The 13,024-nt window shown below is 32.3% G+C and overlaps 1 protein-coding gene across 2 annotated transcripts in view; it reads right to left on the bottom strand.

The window, feature by feature from the left end:
• Positions 1-3,824: 3,824 nt before the first annotated feature.
• Positions 3,825-13,024, bottom strand: part of LOC149797969 (uncharacterized) — a 146,803-nt gene continuing 137,603 nt past the window's right edge. For both annotated transcript variants that reach the window (XM_089963050.1, XM_089963051.1), the window contains exon 16: positions 3,825-12,729. In XM_089963050.1, coding sequence (XP_089819176.1) covers positions 12,458-12,729 — 272 coding nt within the window. In that variant the 3' untranslated portion in view covers positions 3,825-12,457. The remainder of the gene's footprint in view (positions 12,730-13,024) is intronic.

The following is a 13,024-nucleotide window of genomic DNA, read 5'->3' as shown; positions in this document are numbered from 1 at the left end:
CTTAAGTGATGTGTTGTATATACCTCACTATATTTTTATATCCATTTGGTCATTGATGTTCCTGAGTAAATTATTTAAAAACCAATATGAAATTAATTTATCCCTCCTCTGTATCCCTTATCAGTGAAACACTTTATTATGCTGACTTAGTTGTACACTTCTGTGAATGTTCTATGACGAAATTTTCAAACTCATAACACCCACTATTCTACACTCTCATTCACAGAAGCAACTTGAAATGTGTTCTTGGGAGCAGTAATCATTATACTGCTGATTAAAAATGATTTTTTGTAAACCTCTGGTTGGTTTAGTGATTGGTGGCAATCGAGCATACAATCAATACTTTTGTGCAATATTTAGTATAATTAGCAATTTTAATGGTTTTCAAAATACGAAGTGCATCATTCACTCATGATGGAGGGACACACTATCGTGTATACAGATTCTTGTGAAATTCAAAATAAATACTAACTATAATGATTTAAAAATGATATGTGACATTAATTAAAGATGTAAAAATAATGAAACATGTTTCTTTATCAGCAAATCCTAAATTTAACACAATAAACAAGCACTGTCAATTAGTGTAGTCGATCAGAATTTGCCATGCCATGTGACTAATGGTTTCTCTTTGTTTCAAAAAATAGACAAATATTTGAGGACTTCATTTGTGTATATTTTGTGCCGACTGGTATTGCTATTGCTGACTAAATGCTATTTAAATATAGAAAATCCAAATTTTTCATAAACTGGTGATTCTTGGTCATATCTTTTTGCTGAAATGACGGATATGACCTTAAGAAGTGAACACCAAGCAGTAAGTTATTTTTAGCATTTAGCCTTGTTCCAATATTTGAATTTTGCAATAATATTCCTCTTTTTTGGTGTAATCTTGATAACATCAATCAGGAATAGTTCAAAGAATGGCATCTTCCCGTGTATATTATCAAAAGTCTTTGAAGTGTAAGTCAAAATTTCAAACAACTTCACATCACAACCGCAGAAAGTAGAGCACATGTATACAAACGGCAGACATGCTGTTAGGTACAACTATCGAGTGAGATTTAACTGAGCAGCTGCTTTAATCATGTAAATAAACTAGTGATTTGGTTCATAATTATTTTCTAGATTCATTCTTGCAGCTGTATAACTGATATTTATGCATATACAGACTTCATTTTGGCAGTATAGGGTATCTTAATAGAGTCTGTCATGAAAGGCATCAGAAAGCATCATCATGCAGTAAATGGGTTGGCATCAAAAGGCATCATCATGCAATAGAGAGTTAAATGTTCATTTTATAACATAAATAATTAAATTATTTGTTAAGTTTTATAAAACCTGTTGGTTTTGCTTTTTTTCTCTTACTTCGTTTAAGACCATAGAGTCATAACATAAATTAAATAACCTGACAATAAATATAGTGATTTCTTGCTAAGAGTCATTTTTGGTATAATCCATTAGGCTAATTTGCATAGGTAAAGTACATGAAGTGGAGCAACTCAATACACTGAAGTTAGATAAATCAATGGGATACATGTTGAAAAATCAAAAGTTGTTACTCTTTTTGCCTTGAATGAAGTGTTCAAGCCATTTTTATTTAAATATTATTGGCCATATTGTGATCAGTGGCAATTTTTCATTTAAGTCATATTTTATTCCATATATCATTCTGGTACTAGATACAACCTTAAAGTGTAATTAAGTTTTGAAGGCAAAATGTTAAACTGTGGGATGGATGAGCCATCATTTATGCCCAGCAAAACTAGATTTTAAAATTCCTGGTTGATGTAAATTTTCAACTTTAATGACCTTAACTGCAAGGTGGTGCATTTTATTCTTTTACACATCCTGCAAACACCATATTGACATTAGTCATTCTGAAGTGTATAACAACCCTGGACATTGTAACACCACCTAGCATCATGACAGTTACTAGTGCACAAACAATTGAACTTGTGTGCTTACTGTATGTTAGACAGCCTCAAAAATCGATGCATATGCAAAAAAAAATTTCAATGCCAAGAAATATTCCACATGATATTTGAGGAAATCTGAACAACAGTACCATCCAGTTTCTGATGAGTGCAAAGATGAACTCTAATGACACTTGCATCACCTTCAAACCCCACCAATGATCTAGCAACAGTAGAAAAACTGTATCTAGTTAAGACTAATCCACTGCCCAATGGATTTTAATAATAGAAAATTGGTGTATATTTTAAACATAAGCCTTTGTGGTTGTAATTCTGTGTAAATACATAAGTTTGCATGATTATGACCTTTGAAATCGCTAAGGGACAAATGATTTAATTTGGTGGGGGTGGACAATGGGTGGGTGGGTCAATATCTAGTACCTAAATAGCTCAAAATATATTCTTGCTCTGATTTCCAGAAACAAAGAATTAGATCCATTACACACGTTAGAAAGAATTAATTCTCCTGATGTTAAAACAAAATAAAATATCCAGGTTTGAAACAAAATACCAGCCCCTACCCCCAAAGTCAATCAACTATTTTCTGATTGAAAGTGCATCCATGCTTTAATAAAATAAATTTAATGTTATATTGTTCACATTTGAATTTCCAGCTATTTTCTATAGGCTTATGGAGTACATAACTTCTCAACTGTATGATGTCACTTTTTTGGATACTGCACACTGTGCCCCATTGTGACCTCAAAATACGAGACTTAACACTCCCCAAAATACTGTCTTAGGTATGCACATGCTTCATTTTTCCCCTCCACTTTCTTCATTTGTGAAATATTTACACCTTGTTAATGGAAGCCCTCCAATTCTAACTGACTATGTAGCATTTTATCTCATAACATTTTAATCAGCTATATGTTTGATGTTTACTGAACATCTAAAATGCAGCAATGCTCCATAGATAAAATTGTAATATTAGTTACTTCTAGGGCATTTGAAAGCTACTTGGAGTGCTGTTGCCATGTCTGTCCCAAAACTTGGGAAACAACTGAAATTTAAAACAATGCATCAAAAGCTGTTCAATTCAATATGATGAAATACTGAACTTATTCTGCTACACAATTACAGACCAGCTTTTATTTTATATATTTAAAATCAGAATGAGGTAACTGTTGCATTGAAAGTCCAACAAACTGAAATAAGCAATCTCTGTCAAAGACACAAATTCAGCACCCTCTTCCACCAATACTGAAAATGAACACCTGTTTTTGTTTTTTTCTTAGAGAGTTCCTTTTTGGTGAAAAGGCCCAATGACATTATGATTAACCATAACTGTAAAGTGTCATGTGACAGGCTCCAATACAAATTGCAACTCTTCTTTCATATCCAAATAAACTATTTTTTGTGTATACGTTTAGAAGGGAAGGGAAGGGGTTGCTATAGGCCAATAACAGGCCTTACAGTTATGTTGGAAGTTCTGGGATCTCTGACGTATATATTTGTTTACTTTTGGTGCACAAGACTTATGTCTTGAATTCTGGACCCTCCAGTATATTTTGCCAACAGTCACAGTATTGTACACAGTGGCGAAGACAATTTCATAAAGTTTGGTCACCCATTCCCAAAAGAGCTATCTGGTTGCCCCAAATAGCTATAGTCGGTTCCAATTACTTTTTAATTCAGCTTTTCGAATGCCACTTGCATTACACAAAGAATCAAACTTTATTAAGAGCAGCTTGGTGTTAAAGATTGTGTGTAATTTTATCAAAGTCTCTTAAAACACATAATAATCATTTTAATTTAATAGTATTGTGTTATGTCACTGGAATTTTATCAGACTGACACTGACAGAAGAGTTCAAAAGATACTATTTATTAATAATGAAGTCAGGTACATAAATAAAGTATTTATTTATTCATGTAACATTCTGTAAAGAAAAGGAAACAAATTATGATCAATAGCCTTTTTCAAAATTAGTTTCTAAAAAGGAAACGATATCAGTTGAAAGATACATATATATCTCTTTTCAATCATAATTCTAAGCAACTGAATAAGAGGTGAAAAAATGGTTATTTCAGTTTGTAGAAAGCTTATTCAATCATATATAAATTATCATGAAATGTAAATTCATATTAAAAAAGAAATTACATTATTGAATACCTGTACCTGTAGCAGGAATGAACAGTTCTCAAGTCAATGAACTTCATACAGTCTTATGATCAATATGAAGTTATTTATAAAATGCTAATCTCACATGAAAATCAGAGCTATAATAATAGGCCCTATTAGTAACCACACATTACAACACACAATGATATAATTCAGAATGTAACTGAATGAATTCAAAATAATCCCAACATAGAGATCTAGTCTAAAATGGCAATGAGCACTTTGTAATTCCAATGAAATTTTTTATAAATAAATGATTCCTCTCAAAGCATATCTGAACACAACTAACAATGATTTAGAGACTAAACTTAAGGTAGGAATGAATAATTTTGATGACAATAACCTTATACAAAAATCTAAGACACAATAAAATGACCAGGATGTAATAAAAAGTTTGCTTCCTAAACCATGTAAATTTCTAACAAAAAACTAGACTTGAACTCAAACATCAGTAAACACGACCTACCTATATAACACAGAACCAAAACAAAAAGTCAAACCAAAACAAAACAAAGTCAAAAGGCCATGTCAACATACAGTGTGAGAAAAGTTAGAGCATGTTCCGTTATAGTGCAAATTCAGATATAACACGGTCATGGTGTGGCTCCCGAAATTTTATATACATGTATTGTTCTCGCACACAAAAAAAAAAAAAATTCTGAAAAGTACCAAAAAAACCCATAAAAAAGTTTATTATCATTTTGGGGAAGAAATCACGCATCAATAATACAAGATGATCGTGGAGTGGCTCCTGAAATTTTATATGTATTTTTATGTACACGAAAAAAAAATCTTCTTAAAAGTACGAAAAATAAAGTGTAAAATGTTTATTCTAGGATTGCATAGGGCTTTGCCAATGTCGCAAACTGCAATTTTATTTTCCTTATTGGTGGCAAAATATACCATCTGGCAATTTTTTTTATATTGGCGACATTGTTGGCTGTTTAAACTTGTATATACAACCATTCGTTTGGAGTGGAGAAATTCAGAGGCCCCATGAAAGGAAGCCGCAAACCTGATATAAAATGCACTGAAATTTATCTATTGTTACATAAATAATTACTTTGCCCATATTGACAAACCATCTTAACAGTGCACTGTTATATCATAATCCGCTTATCTTGACATCCAGCATGAGTACTACATGTTGTGAGATATCTGTTTTTTTTTTTTTTTGTTGACATTTCTGGTAGCGGAGATCAACCGGACGAGGCATTATCTCGTAATCTATCTTTCGTCAGATTTTCAGCCGCTCGCTAGTAATTAACATATTTACATAGACTGACATTTGTGTGTGGATGGTATGTAAAAATCCTCTTCTTTCCACTTAGAATTAAATCCTTCAGAACACCCACATGTTCTGTAGTAATCCTTGTCATCAGACCAGAACACCTGCGTCTCTTTCGTCTGTTGATCCTTTGTTAAACTGAGTGGAAGGCAGCATCACTCCGCAACCATAAAAAAAATCTTACTTGTTGGTTTATTCAATAGGCAGGGAGGGACTGTAACTACAACTGACCAAACGACAGCCAATTCCTTTTCTAAAAATGTACCCAGATAAAATAGTTTGCTGAAATTTCAAAGAAAACATTACCTTTGAAGCACCGACTGTTATGAAAACGTACTAAGCAAATGAAAAAAAATCAGTCTCAATCATGCAAAACAGTTATTTGATGTTGCCGCCACAATAAGAAACAGGCATTTGTTTGGTTCTCTAAAGCTGGTCTTTAGCGGTGACTTCAATTACACATGCATATTTCATCAAGGAAAGCCGACTACAATCTTCAATAAAAACAAAGAACTTTTTTTCAAAGAAGTCAGTACCAAACTTAAAAGAAATGGAATCTGATGGAATTTTTCATTTTCCAACATGACTGGAACATGTTTACAGTGATGTGAAAGTTTCTTTTTTGTGGGGAAAAAGTTTGTGCTTATAAATGTTACCAACGGCAGCATATAACACAAACTAACTTTTACCGACTTGGTACGTACTGAAAAGTAAATGAGCTTCATCATTCGTTACGTGATTGTGCTATGTTTATCCACTGAATTCAGACCTATATGACCTGTGACAAAATTATTGAATATTTTTAAATCTGTGTGGATTTTTTCAATGGAATTACTTGTATCGTAGATTCAATGTATGTGATGAGATTCGCAGGTTTGTACACGATGTTGATACTCTATTCATGATATACATAAGACGTGTATATATAAACAGTATACACATATATGTACCAATCCATGGTTCTCTAAATAAAGTAAAATATTATATATGCCTTATCTGTTTTCACTACAGGTGTATTTCCCATTTAATATGCATCGATTTAAGATGGTAACTGTGCCAATGAAGCACATTTTACTGCCCACATTTATTTACACCCCCTGCAAACTGGTTGGGGTACATGCATCATTTTCTTCAGCTAACTGACCTGGTTGCTTATAACACAGTTCGATCTATAACACGGTCGGGTTCTATGGCTCCCAACTACTATGTTATAGCGGGGTCGCACTGTGTTTACATTATCTTAAATTACAATCAAAAATCATAGACAAAATTTAAGCACACAATATTGATATACATAACAATAACATTCTGTGAGGATTCTGTGTGTAAGCTGACACCAGGCACAACTATTCACAGCTGTAGCAAATGAAACAAAAAACAATTGAAGTCCAAATGTCATTGGCCTGACATCAAAGTGAATACAATATCATTGACCTGACATCAAAGTGAATACACTATCATTGACCTGACATCAAAGTGAATACACTATCATTGACCTGACATCAAAGTGAATGCACTATCATTGACCTGACATCAAAGTGAATGCACTATAATTAACCTGACATCAAAGTGAATACAATATCAATAACGTGACATCAAAGTGAATACACTATCATTGACCTGACATCAAAGTGAATACACAGTTGATAAACTATAATATCCAGTCAATTACGAAGTTTGTGAAGTTTAGTTGCCCAAAGCTAAAATTTGGTTTTCCCAGACTGATGAGCATTGTACTTTTCCATTCCTTTTCCATATGTATACATTGTATTGTGGTTATATATGAAGCATGTTAAAGAACCCGGGTCAACAACTTGTTTATTAAATGTAACTGACATTTTGCATTTTTCTATCTGTTAACCCTTTCATCACTAAGTAACTTTGGGGGCATAGAGTCCTCAACACTAAGTAACTTTGGAGTTGTAAAGCAAAATGACTTGTGGATTTTGAAATAACATAACTTTGCCAATTTTAAAGATATCTGGCTGGATTAGGTGTCAAAATCAAGGTTAAAAATCAAATTTTATGACTAATTGATAAAATGTGCATATATATTACAACTGTTAAAAAACAGGTGCAAACAGGTAACACAAAAGGTAAAATACAATTATCTATTTACTTCTTAGAAAACTTAGAAAGTTCCCAAAACTTGTTCAATTGACCCTAGATGTACTCATGAATAATACCAGTAGCAACACAAGTCTTTCTTTCAGGTATCTGACAGTACTATCTAGGATCTACAAAAATAGTACATGAAAGAATACTGAAGCCAATGGCTATTGCATTTATATCTACAAGTCAGTCAAAACAATAACTCTGGGAAAAAAATGCAAATGAATGTCTTGGTATAAAACTAAGAGCCTCAGAGGCAATGAGCCAAGATGACAAAGAAATCTTTCTCCACCAGCGAAATGGACTGTCACACAGTGGCTGCATTGCAAATTTCACTGTTTAAGATTTTGTATTGAGCGTTTTCGATGTAGGCTAGTGATAGAAGCCATACAGGCCATGTACTTAGCTGGGTTCCCTCCAACAGTGATCATGCACGTGACAGGGCATAAACATGTCTTCTTTAGTTGCTAATAAGAATGGCAACAAATTATACTATCATATTTGCATCTTGAATTTCCTCAAAATGTACTAAGTTAGATCTGCAAATCTGAATTATATGAACTATGACATGGATTCCAAAACTTGATACACATCACAAAATTGTACAGTAATTTCAATTACGTTTCAGCAGAAACCACATTCTTCTTACTGCAGTGAAAACAAAATGAATGTGACATTCCATAGCATCTGATTGATAATTGCAATTAAAAGAATAATTATTTTCCCACACTAAGATTCCAAACAATCAATGACAGAACAGAAACAGAGTTGCAGTCAATTCAAGAAGGGTCCCTCCACTGCTCAAATCTCATGTACATCATATGGAATCAACTTGTCTTTTAAATCCAGTCAATCACAGGCAGAAAAGCATAATTTAGCTGGATCAACAGAAAAACAAAATCCATTCCAAGCCAACTGGAAAAGTTGTTTCAATAAACATTCATTCACAATATGACCCTAAATTTCAATTTTAAGTAGACCAAAATGAGAATTGTTTTTAAAACTAATGTCAAGCATGCAATGAAGTTCATAGGTCGCTGTTAATATTGTTACTATGTACTGATGAATCTAAGGTTGTTTATTTATTTTGGAATTGAACATAAATTAATTTTTTTTGTTTCTTGTAGTGTATTCTATTTATTACTAAGCCTTACACAAAATAACGAAATAATTATAAAGGTTACTGCATTTGCATGTATATAGGAAAATATATACTGTGCTCCTAAGGTCATGCAGTACTACTCAGAAAAACTCATTCATATTTTCCCATGCAAATGCAGTAACCTATATTTATAGAATACCATTATTAAAGAAAATAAAATAGATATGAGAATTTTACCAACTTATTCTGAAATCCATTACATACAAAATTATTATTAAAAGTTACATTTATTAAAATTTATTTCCATTCTCAAAGCACAGCAGATACTTGACTGTATCCATCATAAGTTAAGTTTTCGTTAAGTTTGATCCAACTTTATGATGGAGTAATTAATACAGAAATTACTCATGTAAGGGAGTTCACTCCGCAATGAATTCATAATTTCATGTTACTGTAAAATAAAATGCAGTTTTGTGTGGTAAGCATCGGTACTAATAAAGATTGCTATAAAGTATTGTGGTATAGTCTAAAAGTATTTCTTGCTATATTTTTCAGCCCATCCAACTTCTGAACATTGTGGATATATTTTTAAAGTAGTTCAGGTAAAATTCTGGTACAAATATAAAACAATTTTCATTTTAGCTTTAAGCAACAAAATTAAAACAGCGCTGAGCATTTCAATATTACCCTTTATCAAATGATGAGAAAAATATTTACAAATGTAGGTCATGAACCTAGATTTTTTCTTTTACAGCTCTTTCTTGCTACAGAAATTTCAAACTTATATTCAGGCTCCAATTTTAATAAAGTACAAGTTCACTATACAATAAAAGGGAGAGAATTCATTTAGCAGTGACTATTAATATTACTTAACTAAAATCACCGATATGAAACCAGTATGGTAGACTTGACCTTATGGGTGTTTCAAAAAAAACTTCATTATACAATGATTACTTTGACTTAGAATATTATATCACTGTAAGAAGTCTTTCACTTGGAAGTGAACTCTCATGCTGTAAAAAGTTACTAGGTTTTATGGGAGAGTCACTGTGAAGCAACGTAAAATATTGTAAAATAATGTTTGCTATTCAGTGCTTTGTCTGTCATAAAATAATGGATGCTGTGTTATGCAGCAATTCAACATATTTTAAAGTTATAAATGTTATTTAGTATTTCGATACTTTATAAATGCTAAGCAATATTACAGACCTAATCTATCATTATTTAAGAACTGAGTGTTCACTTAATTCAGTGAATCACAAAAATATAATTAAGTATTTACAATGCACTCTAAAAAGTTCAAATTCTTTTCAAACTATTCAAGTGACAAAATTGCAAAGATAGTTTGAGAAAATCAAACTCGATGAAAGTCAAATTACGACTTTTAAAAGTTTAAGCATATAGTTCATTCGCTAGCAATCAAAATGTCCTTAAATAAAATTCAAATATTTTTACTATGATTATTTACTATCATTATTAAAAAAGCTATTTTTTGTTTTGCACTGCTGATAGCATTATTTATTGAACTGTGGCAAAGCAAGAATTATGGAAAATTTGATGAATGTGTGTTTATGTCTTACCTTTACGAAAGTGCAAGCAAACAAAAGGGGAGAATTCCTAAGCTTTTATAAGTAGGTTTAGTAAATTAACAAAATACTGACACATATTTGGTCTTCTAATCATTAATAAATACAGTTCATATTCACAAAGAAAAGACAAAAATATATTTATTTTACACAAACACATTGAAAAATATATATTTTCAGACTTTACTTCAATGAAACATAAGATAGAAATTACTAACATTATCTTATCTATTAACTTTTCAAGTCACATGACTTATGTACCCACAAAGATTATCAATTCGCTTGAAGACACAACATGATTGCCCTTGTTTAGAATTGTTGATGCCATTGTTTTGAGTTTAATGCAATTTTTCAGCATATGATGGGCTATAAATGGTGGCCAATATAAATGGGGAAGGCAGAACCTGGGAAAACCCTAGTAAGAACTACTGACCAGCAGGAAGCTAATAGCAAGCTTTCTCACATACCCACATTGGCCAAGCCGGAGACTTGAACCTAGGTGTGATAGCAGTGATCAGTAAAAGTGAGCACTTTAAACCACTCAGCCACACAGGGTCACCTTTTACAACTGAAATTGACTTAATTTGCTCTCAGCTATGTCATCTTGAGTTCAGTATATTTGTGATGGTGAAATCATGCGGGTAAATACATCTTTATGTTTGATTATTAATCTGTCAGAAACTTATTTGTTGCTGAATATATTTCCCATCTGTAAGTTAGAAAACATTTATCATCTATTGACTGTTAAATGTGACACTAAACATAAATTTTATTGATCACTAAGTACAGTTAATATATTTACTGCAGATTTAATGCTCTTGAAACAATGTAGCAAATGTCTCTTCTCCAATTTCCAAATGTCATATGAAGACTTTATGTGCAGAAACATTGCTACATTGTACTGGGAAATCATACTGAGAAAATTCCAATGTCTCAACACTTTGAATTACTCCTCCAGAGATTCTCCATAAAGTCTTTGGAAAATGAAATTAAATGAAATAAGAATAAATCAGTCAATCTTCCATGTGCTGATCATTATTATTACATTTGCTAAAGCATTTTGAATAATTCAGTCTATTGTTGGTACTTTTTAAAATATGGTCAAAATCTCCATGCCATTTGACTTTTTCAATAAACAGTATTCCGCCAGAATATATTTGCTTCTTTATTAATTTATACACATTTCAGTCATGATGCATGTCTTATTTCCCAAAAGTCTAAGGTCTAATATAAACATCAACTGAATCCTTTTGCAAAATGTTCCGCTTGACTAAACCATACACCAACTCAATCTTAAACAAAGAAGCAGACTAACCTGGAAACTCAAAGATTTTGCACTTGTAGAAAACAAAACATTTAAACCAACATTCTACGATCCTTGAAACTCAGCAGGATGAAATTGTCAGTTATGATAAACAAAATGAATTTATATCTACATAACAAGTCCAAGTCATGTGTCTGAAAACAAAATGTTAAGATCTGTTGACACCTCGATTCACTTTAGAATAGGCAGCACAGTCAACATGTTAGCTTTCTTAACCAATATCATTCAAATTTATTTTATCCATTTCAAACAAAATATGAGATAGAATAATTAAACTGAATTCAAAGAAATCAAAGTTATGATCATATCTATAATGAGGTAAGAAAAAGAGCACCTGCATTGTTAATACAGAATCCAGCACTATCTTGAATGTGACAAAACAAATTTCTATCAAGATAGTTATATAAAAAGCATACTTCTCAAGGTATGAAAACTCCAAAGAATCATTCAAATAATGAAAAGGCACAAAATGGATCAGTATTTATGTGGTGTTAAAAAGAATATTATGCTGACCAGGTATGAGTGACAGTAACTAATGATGATAGAATTTGACTACAATTCCTGTCCAAGGGAAGACCACTCTCATGAAACTTCTAGCTCAATAAACAACTTTTGTTGCTAAATGATCTGAAAGATGTGGAGAATGTATATCTTAGCATGGCTAGCATTGCAAGTTAGTGGATGTATATATAATCGGGTATGTCTTTGAAGAAGACATTGCATGGCACAGTGATCTTTGAGAAATGTTAACAGATAAAGCACAATGGATGACAGTCAGCATGACATGATTGCAGGACCATACCATAAGCTCACTTGTCCGTATGACCTGATGAGATAAACCTGAATGAGTTTTCTCTACTTATGGAACTTTTTGCAACACCCAGATTCTTTGTGTTATTTACATTCTGTGCATATGTATTAAGTTCTTGCAAGAATGTTCCCACTTCAGACTCTAACATATGTGATGATGTATTCTGGATAGCATTGATTTTTGTCATAGACTACAAACTCTCTGAATAGTTTTGCCATGTCACCAACCACAGAGTCAAAATATCCCTCGGTATGCCTAGTGTTTGCACAGTCATCTTTAATGCAAATTTTGCATGGAGGTCTTCTGTATTTGTGGGGATTTTGGTCAGTGCACACAAAAATATTGCCAAGGACCATTCGCATCAGGAACATTTTCTTTTCCCCAGGTGTTCTTGCTTGTTTTGCATCTGCAAAATAAGAGGAATTTGGCATGTATTTTCTTCTTGAATTTCTGGTAACATGTCTTTAATTAAAATACATTTACATACAATAAAACCTTTCCAAATGACAGTGCTGAAGAAGACCACAAAATATTGTCCTTTTGGTACATATGTCCTTTATGGAGAGACAGAATATTTATGAAATTTTGAATAAGTTCATGAATCTTGTCCTTTAAAAACATTTGTATGAAGGTGCCCACTGAAGCAGATTCACTGTATATAAAAATCATATGCGTACAGAGAATCAGAAATAATATAGGCT

Source organism: Sinohyriopsis cumingii, chromosome 6 (assembly GCF_028554795.1).
Source record: "Sinohyriopsis cumingii isolate HCF-2022 chromosome 6, ASM2855479v2, whole genome shotgun sequence".
Taxonomy (NCBI): domain Eukaryota; kingdom Metazoa; phylum Mollusca; class Bivalvia; order Unionida; family Unionidae; genus Sinohyriopsis; species Sinohyriopsis cumingii.
This window is presented reverse-complemented; position numbering and strand designations above follow the sequence as displayed.